The following is a 20,516-nucleotide window of genomic DNA, read 5'->3' as shown; positions in this document are numbered from 1 at the left end:
TTCATTTTTGGAAGACTCTTTGGAAAATATTGGACACCAACTTGTCTTTTGGATCAGCTTACCACCCCCAAACTAATGGTCAAACCAAGGTTGTTAATAGGAGCCTTGGGAATCTTCTAAGATGTTTGACAAAGGCATACAAACAATAGTGGGATCAAATAATTAGACAAGTTGAATATGCCTAAAATGACACCATAAATAGATCAACAAGAAAGAGTTCATTTGAGATAGTTTATAGACTACATCCTAGGGGTATCTATGAGTTGAGAGAGTTGAAAGATGGAGTGAAAGCAAGTGGGTGTGTTGATGATTTTACATATTCCATGAAAGTGGTTCATGAAATAGTGAGGAAAACATTGAAAGAGAAGGAAATGAAACATAAAGCAAAGGTGGATGAAAGTAGAAGGGTAGTTGAGTTCAATATTGGTGACTTATTCATGGTGCATCTTAACAAGCCAAGAGTAAACAAGGTAATCCCTCACAAACTACAGATGAAGAGAATACTTGATCCTGTTCTATATTGGCTAACTATGGTCATAATGCATTCACGGTTGAACTACTAAAGGATAGTGGACTATCACCAATCTTCAACATTGCAGACTTAGTCCATTATAAAGGACCACAGCTAGAAGTGGATTAGACTCTTCATGAAGTGGTTAGAGATGTAGAGGATCTCCAATTACCTATTGCTATAGCTATAGGACTAGACAACATACTGGACAAAAAAGTCTATAAAAAGACTATAACAAAGGAGTACAAGGAAGTAAACTTGATAAGGAGGCATGAACAAATGGATGTTGATGCAATAAGGATAAAGGAAATGGAGTTCAACAAGTTGGGAATTGTTCCAAATATCCTCAATCCAAGGATCGATTGATCTTTTCATTTTGGGGAGGATGGTGCAGGAGCACACCTAGGCTACCTCCATTGTTTGTTTTTGTCTTGTACTTGACTCTAGCCAAGTCAAGAGCATAGATTCATTTGATTTTAGACCTTAGAAGGTCATTTGCATTGTTGGCTAGGTGAGTTAGTCATTAGGACTATGGTCACACGTATAGCCATTCTTAGTGGTTATTTCAATTTCTTAGTATTTAGAGGTAATAGTGAGTTGGAGTCTTTAAATGTATCTTAACACATAGAATAGGTGGAAAAAATTCTTTAAGGTCATTTGTGTTTCTTATGCATTGACCTAGAGGGGTTAGAGATCCTAGAAACAAGGATCATGGAATAAATTCAAAGATGACAAATGTTGTCAAAAAGTTGTCATGACAACATTTACAATTTATTGCAAATATTGCATGCAACTCAATTACCTTGGATCCCCTAAATATGAGGAGTGGAAAATCCACTACAATAGCTTAAAATCTAGGGAAAAGGCATCTCCTACTTAGTGAAGGCTCAATCTCGAGTTGGGAGGTTGGATTCTAAGAAATCTTTGTGAATACAATAGTGATTGTGATTGCGATTAGTGTGTAGACCAAGCATTTTCATCTTGTGTGACTATGATTAGAATGCTTATTTCCCTCTTTTAACAAATATTTTCTTATTAGACTTTAGTCTTTGAAATCAGCTCATACCTTCTCTCAAACATTAAACTACTAGCATCTTTGCAACAACTAGACTCTAGCTTTACAAGCTTACTTGATCTGCAATCAACTAAGCATTAGAAACTCAAACCAACACATATTTTTCCTTCACTCAAGCTCTTTGGGCTCTGATACGAATTTGAAGGTAAAGAGAAAGACAAATATACACTGAAATAAAACTAATCTTATTGCCTTACTACCTTGCCGAATACATTACATAAAGCCTCTATTTATAGAGGTCTAAGAACTAGCTAGACTACCAAACATATTTATTACATGTATCAAAATATATTGTAATGTATCTAATACGGGTGGCTAGGGAGGATAGGATGACTAAATTTCTCTAATTGAATGATGCTAAACAATTGATTGCAGGCTGTGACGATGGGTTGGTTGGAGAAATTGATTCCACCAATGTGTTCAGTTATTCATGGTCAGTTAACATGAAATCTGTCAATACTTTTCTAGTTTTTACCTACATTGGTGGCCAAGATGCTTCCTTATAATTTTAAATCTATCCGGCCTTGTAGACGAGAATATGTGGCCTCACCATCAAAAAGATATAGGAAGTGATATGACAAAAAGGTGATTCACCCATGAAAAAAATATTTCAAGGCTGCGACAATCCTAAAAAGGAGGAGTTGGTTGTTTTTTTAAAATGAATAGGGAACTTATCTAGTTGTTGTCTATGTACACATTTACATTAGTTCACTTTCCAATTATTGCTACCTTTCCTCTCTAATTATCACCATCAAAAGTCTCAAAAAATTATCACACATGTACTAATAGTCAATTACACATGTAGTAATAGTTGATTTTTTTTTATTTTCTTGGTTGCTAATTGGTCCATTTGTGCAAAAAGTTACTATTTTTTGGGTGAGTGGTTATTGGGGGGTCTTAGGGGTGGTTAATGGGCAAACACTTTAAAATTACATTTTTAGACCACCTCACACTCTATGAGTTCTACAAAGAGCTCTGTAAAATACAAGACAATCAAAAGGTTAGCTTTAAGCTTTTCACTAACCTACAAAAGTTGATTGGAGAAATTGACAAATTTTGTTATACATATTAGGAATTGTAGGTGTGTGAAGTTAGGTTGGGTGACTACTAGGTCATTTCCCGCAATAGCTTTAGTTTATAAATTAAAAATATTATATTATATCGTCAAAAAAATGGGTAGATGGGAAAAGAAAAATCCAAAGCTCAAGCGAGGTTGACTTTAATTAAGAAGAGAACAATTTAGAAATAATGTTTAATAGGGATGAAGTTGATTAAAATGAATCAACAAATTTTTTTAACCTATGAGAGATATGTATAAGGAGGATAAAGAATAATGTAATTAAATTTTATGAATTATTTTGATAAATTATTTATGTCTATGTCTATGCTCACGTGGAAGAGTATGATCTTAATGGGAGGTAGAAGAGAATGACTCTTTGGTAATATAACAAATAGTCATGGCTCCTATATTTAGAAGTGTGCAAACAAATGTGTAGGGCCAAGTGTGACTTTATTAATTTGCACTTAAATCTATAAAAGCACATTATAGAAAAATATAACTAGAAGCAAAATAATTATATCAACAACATTAATAGTAAATATAATATGAAAAAATATAAATTCCAAAAGAATATTCACTTTAAAATTACACTAGATCTAGATAAATTTGAATGTGAAGTGTCACCAATCTTCTAGCAAAACTATATGCCTTCAAAAGTAGGTATCCTTAAACCCCTTGAAGAAGTGCTTCCTTGGCTTTGGTACAAGCCAAAACATACTTGATAGTCTTAGGTTGTTCACATAATGGAGTGTAGGTGTTAATAATATCTAGATCAAAGATGCCCAAGTTAAATAGAAGATCTTAATAAATATTGCACTAGAGCAATCAATCTCTAAGGTGAAATTGCCACAACCACATATGATCAAGCAAGCCCCAAGAATGAACCAAACCAGCTTGTGAGCCTTGCGGTCAAGCATGGCACGTATATTGTAGCCATGAAGCCATAGGGAGTAAAGGCAAACATTGCACAAAATAATGAAATCGGCTATGTAGCTGAATATTTGCATCAGCCTTATAGCCCGTGCCATAGCTATAGCCTGACATCTTACCAAACATCCTGCCAATGTAAAGTACTTGTCAGATATAAAAATTTTATTACTAAATTATTAATTTATATTATTTCCATAATTTTTTCCTCTCAAACATTGTCTTTCGATGTAATTAGCCATGCCAAACTACTTTGTCTTATGTCTTTTTTATATAGATTTTTATATTATATTGATATTAATTCTATACTTCATATTATTATTGTTTTAATATAATATTGATTATTAGGATTATATATTTTTTATTTTTTATTTATACATATAATATAATTTTTTAAATTTAATTTAAATTATTATATCAAAAAATTATTTTACTATTTAATATTTTATTTAAATGTAATATGAAAATTTATATTTTATTTTATACATTAAATTAAAAAAATCAATATTATATTGATTAAATTAATATTATATATTTTTTAGTTAATAATTTTGAATATGATACATAATATTTTAATTAATTTTATAGTTGAAAATTTATTTTATTTTGTAATTAATTTATTTTACATTTATGTGTACTTTGAATCTAATTTTATATCACTCCATCTTCAAAATATAATGTGGTATCATAAATTTTTTATTATATATATATAATTTATATTTAATACTAAACATAACTTATTTACTCTATATATTACCACTGATTATTAATATTATATATTTTAATTTATATTTTTAAATATGATATCAATTTTTAATTCAATTTATAATTATTACCTTACAATTTAATTTAATATTTAATATTATATTAAATATAATATGAAATATTATATTTTATTTCATACCTCCAATAAAATTTATTATATACCTTATTATATTATTTAATTTAATATTTATTCTATCTCCTTCTCCATTCCCCTCACCCCTTCATCTTACCATTGAAGAGGCTCTCTTCCATCCCCACATTATAGATTTAGGGAGGAGATTGAACTATGGAATGCTTGACAAAAAAAAAAAACATCACAGTCATTAGATTCTATTGGATATTAAGTACACTAAATTTAATTCTACTTAAAATAAATACTTCAAACATAAGAAAATAAATAAATAAATAATCATTTTTATTTTCCTATACTTTAAATTTTAAATTCTTAGACAAAGTGTTTTTAAATTTAAAATATTGTAACCATATTTGATTTTTTTTAGTATATTTATGTATTATGACATATAATGTTTAGATTTATTTTTTATAATTCATTTGTATATGGTCACGAATATTATAAATTAAATAGTTTGACATCAATATACAACATTAATAGTATTGCACATTAAAATCTAAAGTAAAATAAGCATAAATATAAATTATCATTAAAATATAATTAATTTGATTACACTTTAAAAATAAAATACAAATTTCTATATTACATAATAATTTAAATTAAATTAAAAAATTATATTATATTTATATATATAAACTAAAATATATATAATCCTAATAATCAATATAATATTAAAATAATAATAATATGATGAAGTACAAAATTAGTAGGAATATAATATAAAAATCTATACAAAAGTTTGTGATTGCAACCAAACAAATATTGTGGAAGTCACTTCAAGTCTCTTTAATAAAATTGAAGCATTCTATTATAACACAACAAGACTCACATTGCCACTCATTCTGGAATTGTATTCATGAAATTAGAATATATGGCATAAAACATTGAAATAGACATATTGGTCAAAAAAATGTGGCAAAAATATAAAGAATATGTGTTCTATGACTATGACACTTCCCAAAAGTGGAAGTAAATTATTTTAGAAATTGATCTAAGAAGATTTTCTATAGAATATTAGTACTATGACTATCACACTCCTCAAAATTGGGAGTAAAATGTTTTAGAAAATGAATTATCTTTTTATTATATATTATGAACTAGTATTTGTATTATAAAGGAGATGCTTTATTGATCACCTCAATTATCTTGGTTTCATAACAACTCGAAGTTTTAAAAAAAAAAATTTATTGTATTATTTTTTTCTACAGTTTATTTTTTTCAAAAAAATAGAAAATTAATATATTAAAGAATATAGATATTATATATTTTATTTTGTAAAATATTTAAAAATATTTATATTAGATAATTTATAATGTAGTGTTTGCCCCTAGTTTGCATTTTATTACTATTGCCAAACTCTTTTAGGCAAGTTTTATACTTGATGATTAGTAGCATTATTTTGAGACTGTCAGATATTGTTTCAGATTTAGTTGATTATATGATGAGATTACTTGGTATTCTATACTTCATGTATGCATGATCATTGTTACAGTGTTTTTAGTTATTGATGATGATTAGTTAGATGGATTATCATATGTGTTCTCTTATGGATACTTACCCTATATTGCATGTGTATGGTGTGCGTGTATGTTTTCTTTATGTATGGTGTTTCTGATGTGGTTAAGGAAGAGATTCATAGTCACTTGCTAATCTAGATCTACACAATGCACCACTTCTTGCCATTGTCTATTTAGTTTAGTATATATGTGTTTGTATATGTGTGGATTTTATGCAGATTGCAGGTACCATGTATTGACTTCCCTCAATTGCTGGGATGAATGTACCCTATCACATTATCTCAATGGCAAGAGGGGAGATAAATTCTTAAGTCCAAATCCTAACCTTTAACCCATTTGTCCTAAAAAAATAGGATAAATATTTGAGTTGATTACCTTACAAATGCATCATATGACGTTAATTCATGATTATAACCCTTTAGTTTGATCTTGTATGTGTTTTTTGTATGATGAGTTTTTGTATTTTTTCCTGTAATTCTTTGGTGATTTTTCTATTAATTAAGTCAAAATTAAATGATTTAATTTAATGGAATATTGTTATGATATTTTTAATATTTAATTATATTTAATTAATTGGAGAATTAATTAAATAAAAAGAATTAAATTTAAAGATAAAAGATAAAAGTTTAATTTTAGAATGTGATAATATTTATTTAATTTATTAACAATATATTTAGAATTTATTTTTAAATAAATCTTAAATACTATTATTATTTAAGTTAATAGATATTTTATCATTTTACGTTTCAAAAATAAATTAAAAAGTGAAAAAAATATTAATTTATTAAAAGTTTTAAGATTGCATAATGTGTGCATGAGATTAAAATTTAATAAATTAATTAAAAAGAGAAGTCAAGTGAAATTAAATAAATTTATTTTATCATTCAATAATTGTGCATGAAAAAAATAAAGAAAATATTATAAAGAGTTAAACTATGGTGAGCAAGGAGTCCTCTTGAGTGATCACACAATTAGTGCCCCAATTTTAAGAGAGAACTTCATATCAGAATTTGAGGGTTCATTTTTGAAGGACAATGAATTTTGGAAAGAAAATTTTGGTAAGGAAGGTTTGAGAGGAAAAATTTCTCTTACAAATCTTTTTGGGAATAGCGATTTAGCATCAGAGTCTAGGTGGATTCTTGTGATTTATTCGCACAGTTGATTACACTATTTCTTTTCCTATCTTCTTCGTGTTTGTGGATTGATTGTCTATGTTTTACTGCGATGAATCTTTCAATCCTGTAATTTGGAATTTCTAGTATGCATGTTGATTTCATTTGTATATGGGAAGATTAAAATATCATTACAATCCTCCTTCCATAGAATTAAAATTTGAAAATTCAATTGAGACGGGTTTTGAGAGAAAATAATTTTTTTTAATTAGAAATTTGAATGGTTAATTGTATTTTTCCTATCAGACTAAGATTGAAAATGCTTATTAAAAAAACATATATTTAAAATTATATTAGAAGGGTATTGTTTGAAGTGAATTGTTTTAAATTTAAATAAAAAATATATATATATATATTAAATGGGGAGGCAGGGCCGTGACACCCCCACCCCCCCCCTCTGCCCACTACCTTACCTTCCTCCATATGGAGGGTTGCGCTGACTATAGTGGAGACCGCGGTAGTAGCAACATTTATTGTTGTTGCAATCATAGGCCCACTACGGCTAGTAACACCTTAATGAAGTCGTACGGCCTTCTTAAAAATCGAGCGGGCTTTAAATGCCAAAAACGTATGTTATAAAGTTTTTTTTATATAATGTAATTTATTTGTTATTAAATTTTTCATAATAATTTTTATACATATATATATAATTTAATATATAATTAAAATTATTAAATTTTAACTAATTTAATAAAGGTTTTGTTATTTTCATTGTTAACTTATTAATTAATATAATTAATTAAATTAAATTGTTATTAGTGTTTTAATAAAATTATTAATAAAAAGTGGCTATTCTATTAATAATTTAAAAATAAGTTATTAAAGATGTTAATGATAATTAATTAAAAGTTTTAATTATTTATTATTAAAATACTTTTGGGGGAAACAAAATTGATTATTGAAATTTAATAATATTTAACTAGAGTACTTAATTAAATTATTATTAAAATAAATAGAACAATAAGTTGTGAATGATTAATAGGTGAACTTGAGATTTTATTTCCTAGTTGGATTTATACAAAAAAATGTAATCTTGAAACCTATAGTAAAATTATACCTTTGTGTCTTCGAAACGTAATGTATTGAGTAAGCTACATTGTATGTTCTGTATGCGAGGTATATCTTATGATTTGGGGATTTGAGGTTTGACCTAGTGTTGACCAATCTTAGAATGTTACCAGAAGCTTGGGAGTTTTGCATTTGTGATGCTATGATGATTTGACTTCGATCTTTATACTTAACCATGGTAATGTGTCTGGTATGCTTTATGATATGTGTTGTTCTATTGATTGTTATTGCTTTCTAGTGTTCTCTTGTGAAACTAATATGAAAGGTGTTGACCTATCTATATATAACCATTTTGAGTCTTTGATCAGTTGTATTTGGATTTCTTTCTAGTCACTTTTATAGGAGTGAGGTGTTTGGTATGATTTGTTCTTGGTGATGTCATGTTATGACATATTTGACTTAACCATTTTCAGTCTTCGATCAATTATTTTTGGGATGCTTTCTAGTTGCTCATTGAGAACTAATGTGTTATTATGAATTATCTTTTGATGCTTTCTAGTCACTTGTATAGGACTGAGGTGATTTTATATGATTCTTTGATTTATACTTTTATGAGCCTAAGGTAGGTTATCCATATGTAATGTTAGGAAGTGGCTTGCAATGGAGGTCAAGGCCCTAAGTGGTTGCCAGGGTAACCCATTGTAAGTTGTTTAATAAGTGAAAACACTACACTAAATCAGAATAAAATGAACCTAATAAGAGTCTTTTTATGTTCTCACTCATGCCTTGAGTGCTAGTACAGACTAAGATGGGAGTAGAGAGAACGCTTGGTTGTGACCACACATCATTAGTATGCCTTGTCAGTACAAGAGGATACTAGTGTCACATAGGGATCACTAGGGGGTTAGGGTCTTGAGAGACTGCCAAGGTAACTCTAGCATGATTCATGCAATGAAACTTACTCGCTTACATAGTAGGTTCCCTACATGTCTTTATGTGCCTCTGGGTATAGATGTTGAGTTATCTTGGAACCTTTGAGTTAGATTGCTTATAGGGTTTCCTGGACTTAGAGATTACTTTTGATATTTGGTTTGATATCCTATTTGGGACTTGAGACTATCTCCTTAGTGCAGTGGGAGTGGGCCTCTTTGGGTTATCACGCAATCAAGTGGTAGTGCTTTTTACTCTTACCATTGAGATCCATCTATTGATACTATGGCTATAGTTTCCTTGTCTGCATTTCCTTTCATTCTATTCTTGTGTATTATGATGGATGGTTGTATCCTTATGATGGATGGTTGTATCTTTATGATGGATAGTTATATCTTTATGATGGATGGTTTCACTTATTGTATTATACTTTGTATCATGGATCCATGGAGGATGAAGTAATCTATTTTTATAAATATATATTCTTTTAGCCTTTCATACCTTGTGACATGTATAGTGGATGATTGAGTATTCCAAATTTTATTGTCAAGTGACATTCAGAGCAATTGTATATTATTTAAATGGACTTTGGACTTTTAATTATTCTTTCATGTGGATGTGTTATTTATTAGACTTAGTATTAATTAAAATTTAAATGTGATTCAACATCTTGGGATCCTTAAGGAATGTAATATGTTATGTTTGCTTCTATATGATTGTATGTTATTGTTTCCACTACTTTATGTTTGATGTGTAAGTTATTCTTTCTATATAAAAAAAAAATCTTTGGCAAACTTAGTAAAACTTTAGGTTAATTCTTTTGGATCCCTTGGCGGGGCATTACATATAACATGAGTTTTTAATATATACATGTATATATGTATTTATCAATAAAAGATAATAAATTAATTAAACTAATCAAACTAACATACAATTGTAAAAAATTTAAAATATATTATTTAAAGTAACATTTGAATTTAATAGTGATACTTGTGTATATAAACTATCTAACAAAGCATAAATCAACAAAAAAAGATTCAATATTTAATATCAAAAGATATAGATAAACTAGGACAAGAATTTTATAGTTTTTTTTTGAAAGCCAAAATTATTCATACATTTCTATGAATTTTGTGCTAACCCTTCAAATTGAGGGTATAAAGTTTAGAATAGGATAATTTTATTTTTAAGGTTTGATATATTCATTTTGCCTTTGTCGCTCATGAAGTTTTAAATGTAGGAGTAAATCCTACTATTGTTATCCTTCAAGATTTTATTAATTTTTCCTTTCACCTCCTTAATTTGACATGAGATAATTTCATCCCTTATCTAGATTTTCCACCATATTTTTGATGGAAAGGATCTCATTATAAGCCAATGTGTCAAAGGAAGTAGTAAGATTAGTTTTTTCCTTAATTTTAGTGAAATTGTCACTAAGTTTCATAGATATATTAGGGTTGATATCCGCTAAACCCTTCATTTCCACTGCAGGTTGAATTTCCTTATAATTTGAGGCAGAGTATCCAACAATATTGATAGTGAGACTCTCCTTCTTGTTATCATTTTTCTTGTTCTTGGTGCCTTAAGACAAATTTTCTTCACAATCCAATTTCCACATTTTGGCTACAAAGGGATAATCTTTCTGTATTTTAACAATAGGAGTCTCTTTACTTTCATCCCCTATTTCCATCACATCCTCATTTTCTTCCCACAAATCCTTCAAAACCTTATCATCTTGGGAGTTAGCCAAGGTGGCATCCTCCTCATCCCTTAAGGTTTTAATATGATTTGTTATGTATGTGAAAATAAATATTTTTTTAATTTTTGAAAAAATAATTCATTTTTTAGATCTAATGTATGTAAATTCAAAATAAATTAATTACTATAATAATTTTTGTAAGACTGATAATTGTAGAATAAAATAGTAAGAAATGATGATAAGAAATCAAGAACACACTAATAAGCTCCAAAATAAAATGATAAATGGTGTCAAGGAATAGATATAATATAATATTTTTCTTAAGGAAAGTTTCGTCATATCAATCATATATTTGTACATCTACACATGATACTGTGTAGAAATGAAACATAGATATCTCAATCTCAATGAAATTTGAGCTTGGAACATTTCGTTTAAGAATACAATTTTTCTACCACTACACCAATTAAATATAAAATTGTTTAATATTTAATAATAAAAGCTCACACAATAATTTACAGTAAATATAACATTTACCTCAAATATAGTCACAATACTATAATAAATTACCCCTTACATTGTACCTTCCACACACCACTGTAATTTAGCTATTGTTTCATAAGCTTGTCAAAGAAGCTATTAAAAACTATCAAAAACGATTAGTAACTTCAACTCTCTCTTACTTGTCTTAACATTAACACGATTTTCAAGCTTCATCTAAACATTATTGTTAGATCCGTAAGACCCACTTTTATTTGAGTGTTATCTTCTGTATGGCACTTGCACTTGAAAAAGACATCACTCCACCTGCATTTGCAGCTGCGTAATGAATCCAAAGGCCCACATTTTTCAAGTATCTTCCACACCGACTCGCCGACCCGATCAGTAACATAAGGAAATAGACCATTCAGATAATTGAATCTCACCTTCGTCACCCAAAACTTGGCAACCATGTAGAAGGTGGTCAAATTAGCACAGGTGCAGATGAACAAGCACGACCCAAGAACCACCCAACCCAGCTTCGGAGCTTTCTCAGCGAGCATGGCATAAACCGCAAGCATGAATCCGTACGCCGTAAAGGCGAACATTGCGCAGACCAATAGATTAGTGACACATAGGAACAACACCTTATCTCCCGTTGTGATAGGTGTACTCATCTGCCACATCAGCATAACAAAGAGCGACAAAAAGAATGCCACGCAATCAAAGATGAGAAAAAGTTTGAAGGTGTCCAATCCAAGTAGAAGCGTCGACCCTTTTTTGTCGTCGAAACCGCCCAAAATAGTGAAAGCCGCGGTGAATGACATTGTGGCTAACAGAACCACCACAACTAACTCTGTGTTGCGCCTGTCATCAAATGTTTTGTCCACCATCTTCACTGCAACCTCGTGTTTCTCTATACTCACCTTGGGAGCGCTGTACAGGAATGGCTTGTGCCTGGCTGGATAACTGTGAAAAATCTAACTATTGCAGTCACTGATTATTAATCTCCTATCACAAATGATTATTAAACTGCTGAAAATAAATTCCTAGCTAATATCGAAGAATAACACAACTGCAACTTCACTTATAAAATACAGAAAGAAATGCGCAACACAATAAACACAATATTTTTGGACAAATTGTCCCTGGAAAAACCCCTAAGGGAAAACCAGTTCTACAAATGAGGAATTATATTAAACTTCAGCAAATCAAGAGATACAAAATTCCTTGCCTCTCACTGGCAGAACTCTGACAACCTCCTAATTTCTCCCGCTGATATTCCTCATTGGTATGCCTGCGCTAACACTGTGCCCTTGCTAACACTGCAAGACTGTTTGCTAACACTGCAAACTGCTTCTCAAAAATTTCTTCCCTACGCTAACACTGCGCCCTTGCTAACACTACAAGATTGTTTGCTAACACTGCAAACGTTTCTCCCAAAGCTTCTTCCTGTGCCCTTGCTAACATTGCAAGACTGTTTGTTAACACTGCAAACTGCTTCTCCAAAAACTTCTCATCACATCCAAATGACCCAATGACCCCTTTCTATACTACTCCTCTTGGTAAACCAACGACCAAGATTAAATCTAACCAACGGCTGAGATTAAGACAACTCGACAGCCAATAATAGAATTAGTTGCAAAGTGTCCAAAAGGAATCACTAAAATTAGTAAATAATAACCATTTACTAATTTTTGGCAAGTGGACAAACAGCTGTCCAAACCACCCATAAATACAACCGCTATTCATAGATAAGGACGAACAGCTATCCAAGCTACCCATAAATAGTGCTGCTATTTCCAGGTCAGAAATAACAGCTGTCCAACTAACAATAATTAACACTCCCTCTTAGCGAGGAAGCTATTCTGCATGACACCCATCTTATCTCTGAAGAAGATAAATTTGGCCTTTCCCAAAGCCTTCGTCAGAATGTCTACTACCTGCTCATCTGTAGGTATGTATTGTAGTCGAACAACTCCCCTTTGTACACAATCTCTGATGAAGTGATATCTGATATCTATATGTTTAGACCTATCATCAAACACTGGATTTTCAGACAACTTGATGCAACTCTGATTGTCACAATGTATCACAGTAGTCTCAACCTTCTGACCAAACAAGGCTACTAACAACTTCCGAAGCCATATAGCTTCACATGTCGCCATGCTAGCTGCTATGTATTCTGCTTCTGCTGAACTTAGAGCCACAGACTTCTGCTTCCTGCTGAACCAAGATACAACTCCTGATCCCAAGCTGAAACAACACCCTGATGTGCTCCTTTTGTCTGTTGTACTTCCTGCCCAATCTGCGTCAGTATAGCCTATCAACCTGATACCTTCACCTCGAACATATCTGATCCCATACTCGACTGTACCACACAAGTAACGTAGCACATGCTTAGCCGCTATCCAATGCATTCTCTTTGGTTCAACCATGAACTGACTAAGAGAGTTTACTGCAAATGCTATATCTGGTCTAGTGTTGACCAAATACATAAGCGAACCAATCAATTGTCTATATAAACTGGGATCTACATCTTTCTCCTTAGATGTATCTACCTTCCTCCAAATCGTGATCATGGGTGTAGACATGGCTTTGCAATCCTCCATCCCGAATTTCTTCAAGATTTGAATGCAATATTTCCCTTGACCAAGGAAAATCTCCCCATCTGTCTGCCACACTTCCATGCCTAGAAAGTAGTGCATAAGTCCTAAATCCTTCATCTCGAAGTCTTCTGCAAGGTTCCTCTTGCAATCCACTATGAGCTCTAGTGAACTTGTAAGAAATAGGTCGTCCACATAAAGAACAAGAATGAGAATCTCACCCCTAACCATCAAGTAGTAGAGGTTAGCATCTGCTTCACTCTTCACAAAGCCCATTTTCTGCAAGTATGTATCAATGCGCTCATACCACGCTCTAGGAGCCTGCTTGAGTCCGTACAATCCTTTCTTCAATCTGCACACGTGGGTCTCTTTGTTGTGTGCTACAAAGCCTTCTGGTTGTTCTATGTATACCTCCTCCTTCAACTCACCATTGAGGAATGCTGTCTTGACATCCATTTGATGGATCTGCCATCCCATCTGTGCTGCAAGTGAGATTACAGCTCGTATAGAAGTATACTTGGCAACTGGAGCAAATGTCTCCTCATAGTCTATTCCCTCCTTCTAAGAGAACCCCTTTACCACAAACCTAGCCTTGTATTTCTCGATGCTACCATCTGCACCGTGCTTTATCTTATAGATCTAGCGTGATCCAACTACAGCCCTATCTGTTGGTCTAGGTACTACCTCCCACACATCATTCTGCATTATTGAAGAATATTCCTCAACCATAGCATCTCGCCATACCTGATGTTCTGCAGCTTCCTAATAGCTAGAAGGCTCACTATCTACCAACTGACTAACTAATGCCACATAGTCATTGAACTTGGCTGGTTGTCTTCGCTGTCTAGTACTCTTCCTAAGAGATCCCACAAACTCCTGAGTATCCCTTTGTGTATCTGGAACCACATGGTTCCTGCTGCCAACTGTAGAGGATGAAATGTCAACCTCTAAGTCTTCCAGATGCATTTCCTGTTGCACCTATTGCTCCATACTCTGTGAATCTTCACTAACTGAGTCTACACTCGTACTGGTAACTGTAATTGAGCTTTGATGCCCTTGACTTGGTCTTGGAGCTTCTGTTGGCTGCTCACTCTGATCATCTGTTGGCAAATCTCTGGATCTCTTGAATGCCTTGTCCTCCATGAACTTGACATCCCGTCTGACAATAACTCTTTTAGTCCTCGGAATGAAAATCTTGTATGCCTTTGAGGTCTCACTGTACCCAACAAAGTACCCCCTCTCTGCAGTCTGATCTAACTTTGTACGTGTATCTCCAGGAATATGACAATATGCCAAACTCCTGAATATCCTGAAGTGACTAACATCTGGCTTCTTCCCTGTGAAAGCCTCCTCTGGTGTCATCTTCCCTAGCACCTTGCGTGGAACTCTATTCTGAATGTAGACTGTTGTATTACACGCCTCTGCCCATAAGTAACGGGGCATGTCCTAGTCATGTAGCATAGCTCTTGCTGCCTCTGATATAGAACGGTTCTTCCTCTCAGCAACTCCATTCTACTGTGGATTGTAAGGAACAGTCCATTCTCTCTTGATTCCTTCTTTGGTGCAGAACTCCTGGAAGACATTTCCTTTGTACTTGCCTCCATTGTCTGACCGAAGAACCTTTATCTTCTTTCCTGTCGAGTTCTCCACAAGAGCCTTGAACTCTTGGAATCGACTGAAAACCTCATCTTTAGTCTTCAAGAAGTATATCCAGGTCTTTCTAGAGAAGTCATCAATAAAAGTAACATAGTACTCATATCCTCTGAGAGATTTCGTTGACATTGGTCCACAAACATCTGAATGTACTAGATCAAGAACACCCTTAGATCTGGTGTCACTCCTTGGAAAAGATGCTTTCGCAAACTTCCCCAACACACATCCCTTACATACATCGTCATGCTCTGTGCTCACCTCTGGAACACCTATCACGGTCTCACGAAGCAATCTAAGTGCTCCATGATGAATATGGCCCAACCTCCTATGCCATAGCTCTCCAAGATCTCTAGGATTACTGTTGCTCATAAGTGCCTTAGGAGTGTCAAACTGCAATCTATAAAGGCGACCACTCCTAACTCCAATAGTTATGGGTGATTTCCAATCCTTGTGCTTAATCAACACATGTGTCCCTCTAAAGAGTACATTATACCCCCTATCCTGAAGAACAGATAGAGAAATCAAATTCATACCTAAGCCCGGCACATATAACACATCATGAAGAGGAATTATCTTTCCATTCTCCCTCTGAAACTGAACAATCCCTTTCCCAACAGGGTTGAGTTTGGACAAGTTTCCCATAGAAATCTGGATGTTGGTGTCCTCCTCCTTGTAACTAGAGAAGTACTCTCTAACTCCTGTCATATGAAATGACGCCCCACTATCTATATACCAAACACACTGTGAGGTTGAGCTAACCATACAAGCTATGAGTGCAAACTCATCTTCCATTCTGTTGGAGAGTTCTTCTGCACTTGCTGAAGCTGCCACCTGCTTCTTACCCTTTTTCCTCTCTGGGCAATCACTGACATAGTGGCCAAACTCGTGACATCCAAAGCACTTGACCTTAGAAAGGTCCTTCTTCTTCTTTTCACTTTGTGAATTTGATCTTTTGCTAGATCCCTTCTTTGCTTTCCCTTTACCCACTAGGGCAATGTTCTCTTGTTCCACCTCATTTTTCTGACTCTTGTTGGCCCCATTGACAAGACTTAGTCTAAACTCCTCTTGAGTGAAATCAATCCATAGTCGATCCCAACTCGGTAAAGTATCTCGTCCACTGACAACTTGAACAAAGACACTCCATTGTTTAGTAAACCCATTTAGGGCTATTCTCACTAGCTCATCATCACTAGGCCTATCTCCAACAGCTGCTAACTCATCCTTGACAAGTCTGAGCCTGGTGAGGTAACTTGTGACATCTTCTCCCTGATTCATCCGGGTATTCTTTAGCTTCTCTTTGAGAATCAACTTCCTGTTAGTGGTAGCATTCTGGTACAGATTTAGAATGGCGTCCCACATCTTCTTTGCTGTATCTAGCTCCGAGATATGTGGAACAATATGATCCTTGACACCATCAAGGATAATCCTCCTCGCTTTGGCATCGTCCTTCCTATATGCTGCAAGCTGTGTTGCATCCATTGGTATAGGTACACCACTGGTAGCATAATTCTTGATACCATTCTCTTCCAACAATAAAGAAATTCTGGCCTTCCAGACACCAAAATTTGAGGCACCATCCAATCTATCCTGATCTCTCAAACTAGCTGAAGCCATCTCAAGGGTTTAAAGCAATAATAAATCTAAAGAGATCAAAATTTCTTTCCTAGGGCAAAACTCTTCTACCCTTAACAATGCTTTGATACCATGTGAAAAAATCAAACTATTGCAGTCACTGATTATTAATCTCCTATCACAAATGATTATTAAACTGCTGAAAATAAATTCCCAGCTAATATCGAAGAATAACACAACTGCAACTTCACTTATAAAATACGGAAAAAAATGCGCAACACAATGAACACAATATTTTTGGACAAATTGTCCTTGGAAAAACCCCTAAGGGAAAACCAGTTCTACAGATGAGGAATTATATTAAACTTTAGCAAATCAAGAGATACAAAATTCCTTGCCTCTCACTAGCAGAACTCTGATAACCTCCTAATTTCTCCCACTGATATTCCTCACTGCTATGCCTGCGCTAACACTGTGCCCTTGCTAACACTGCAAGACTGTTTGCTAACATTGCAAACTGCTTCTCAAAAGCTTCTTCCCTGCGCTAACACTGCGCCCTTGCTAACACTGCAAGACTGTTTGCTAACACTGCAATCGTTTCTCCCAAAGCTTCTTCCTGTGCCCTTGCTAACACTGCAAGACTGTTTGCTAACACTGCAAACTGCTTCTCCAAAAGCTTCTCATCACATCCAAATGACCCAATGACCCCTTTCTATACTACTCCTGTTAGTAAACCAACGACCGAGATTAAATCTAACCAACGGCTGAGATTAAGACAACTCGACAACCAATAATAGAATTGGTTGCAAAGTGTCCAAAAGGAATCACTAAAATTAGTAAATAATAACCATTTACTAATTTTTGGCAAGTGGACAAACAGCTGTCCAAACCACCCATAAATACAACCGCTATTCACAGTTAAGGACGAACAGCTGTCCAAGCTACCCATAAATAGTGCTCCTATTTCCGGGTCAGAAATAACAGCTGTCCAACTAACAATAATTAACAATAACTAGCCAGCACTGAAATGATCTTGTAAGATTCATGATACTGTGTGTTCTCTCTCACTATGCCGACGGCTGTTAAACCTTCCTTATTAACGGCCAACTTGTTTATTCCCCTTATACCCAGCAAGGAACTCACCATCTGCAAAATGCACACTGTAATTCATTACATACAAATTGACGCTCCCATGGATTTCGTATTTTTCCTCAATAAGTTTCAGATCCTATATCCAGAGTTAACACTTTCATTCATTTCGCTTTACTTGTATCTACTTTAATATAGTTCACCGGATCCAGTCAAGAAATCTTACATTGACCCAGAATGTAACTACTGAATAGCTGGTTTAGAAATTCTGTTTTCGTAAAAGCTAAGATTCGTAAAGGAAGAAACTTACATTGAAGTTTTTTTTTCTGGCTGCAATATGAAGAGGTGTGTCTCCTTCGCGTATTTTGAAGAAAGGATCTTTCTTTTCAGTTGGATCTGTGTTCTCTCTACCCAGCTCTTCCTCTGGAGACTTGTCAATTCCTCTGTTGACTAGATCTAATAAACCCACATTTTGATTCAAGTAATCAACAATCCGAACTTGACTAACTTGGGCGGCTAGGTGTAGAACGTTCATTCCACAAATATTGGGTATTTCAACAGCATCCGGTCTCCCCTGTAATAACTCTTTTACCGCTTTCAGATGCCCCAGTTTCGCTGCAACAGAAAGTGGTGTTTCTTGGTTGCCATTAATACTGTAGCAAAGTTTGGGTTCAATCTCTTTTAACCGCTTTATTATATCCGCGTCGTTTCTGCGAGCAGCTATATGCTTAAATCCTTAAATCCGTCGTATCTCCATTTTTGTACTTCTCTATGCTTAAATCCTTTTTTGTAAACCGCCAGTTCTGTAAAAGGGACACTCTAATTAGTTACCTTGAATTAGATAAGGTCTCGTTTCAAAATAGCTAAAGGTAACGAATGCCTAGTTTACCAGTCACGTGGAGAAAGGTGAAAACCCTCTAAACTAAAAACATAAAGCAGCCCTAATCCCTTAAAAACAAAATCAGTATATCTGCAGGACATGAAACGGCTATCAAAATAAAAGCTGAAGAACCAGTGAATTATTTATAGACTGAAATTTCTGGAGCTAAGAGTTCAAAAATAAGGTTATCTATTTTCAAAATTTGTATCTAGTACATGTATATTAAGATTTAGCACTCGTTGAAGATAGAATCATTCATAACTATACAGTTTCAGAGTAGAAAACAACTGAATCTGAATAGACATAGGAAAAAAAAAATATTTAACTCAGGTAATATTAGCTTGTTAGATGGGTATCACAACTCCAACCACTAATGAATAATGACATTCCTAGTCTCAACGGAAGCATTGTATCGAGGATGTTAACCAAATATTTTATATCGACCCAGAACTTAACGGACACTATTAGAAATTAATACGCCAAAAAAAAACCAGAAATCTAAAGAGACTGACCTGAATCTCCTCTGTTTATTGCAACATGTAAACAGGTTCTCTCGTCCGCCGTCTTTTGACGTAAACTTGAAGGATGTGCGTCAAATAGCATCTCCACTGTGTCCTTATCGCAGCTTTCGCACGCTTTGAACAGAGCCGTCTCGTTACGCTTGTTGCAGACATTGACGCCACTTTCTTTTGTTTTGAGTAGAATTTGTACAACATTAGAGAAACCTCCCTGAGCCGCCAAGTGCAACGCGGTATTTCCTTGGGCATTGGTAGCCTTTACAAGTTCGTGATTGAGTTTCAGGAGCTCTTCAACGACTGGCAGATTTCCAACACTTGCAGCCAAATGGAGAAGAGTTTTTCCCCCTCCTGGTGTAGTACTCTGCAGAGCTGCTTCAAGTTTGGACTTCTCAAATTTTAATCCAGAGCGTAGTACGACATTGTACGTCTTCTGATCGATCCCTCTGCTGGCCTGTTCTCGCTGAGTTGCCATGGCAAATTCCCCTGTTGCTTCCTTCAAGACTGTCCAAGTTCACTGTCTTATACGCTGCATTATGATGTCGTTAAATAAGTACTCGATCACGGTGTCATGGCGTCTCACTGGAGGAGGAAAGAGCAGTCCTGGTTCAAAGAAATAGGGAAAAATGGAAAAACAGGCCCGTCAAAAAGGCGTGGAAAAAGAAAGACTGTGAGGAGATTCCATCGATAAAACAAATCCAAATACGAGAAATGCCTTCTCTTTTTTCGTTGAAGGGGGGCCCTTGAATTCACGGTCACTTGCCCTGAAATTTCTTCGCTGTTGTCATCGAAGTTTTATTTTATATAATAGAACAATATCCTTATTTAAAATTTCGAGGTATGAGCACTCTTACTTTCTCCCAACTACCTCTCTCAGCTATTTTGGTTTTTTGGGTGAGGCTGCATTTTTAGGGGTGGCTAGGG

The 20,516-nt window shown here is 34.0% G+C and overlaps 1 protein-coding gene across 1 annotated transcript in view; it reads right to left on the bottom strand.

Annotated features, from left to right (window-relative positions):
• LOC149546348 (uncharacterized) overlaps window positions 1-20,242 on the bottom strand; it is a 43,983-nt gene extending 23,741 nt beyond the window's left edge. The window contains 6 exon segments of the mRNA XM_089793961.1: window positions 3,537-3,703; window positions 11,543-12,257; window positions 18,132-18,254; window positions 18,508-18,939; window positions 18,941-19,016; window positions 19,586-20,242. Of these exon segments, the coding sequence (XP_089650087.1) occupies window positions 3,537-3,703; window positions 11,543-12,257; window positions 18,132-18,254; window positions 18,508-18,939; window positions 18,941-19,016; window positions 19,586-20,067 (1,995 nt within the window). The 5' untranslated portion in view covers window positions 20,068-20,242.
• Window positions 20,243-20,516: the final 274 nt, after the last annotated feature.

This window comes from Cupressus sempervirens, chromosome 7 (assembly GCF_028749045.1).
Source record: "Cupressus sempervirens isolate cs-2001-9-10 chromosome 7, ASM2874904v1, whole genome shotgun sequence".
Taxonomy (NCBI): domain Eukaryota; kingdom Viridiplantae; phylum Streptophyta; class Pinopsida; order Cupressales; family Cupressaceae; genus Cupressus; species Cupressus sempervirens.
The sequence above is the reverse complement of the archived record's forward strand: the minus strand, read 5'-3'. Positions and strand labels throughout refer to the sequence as shown.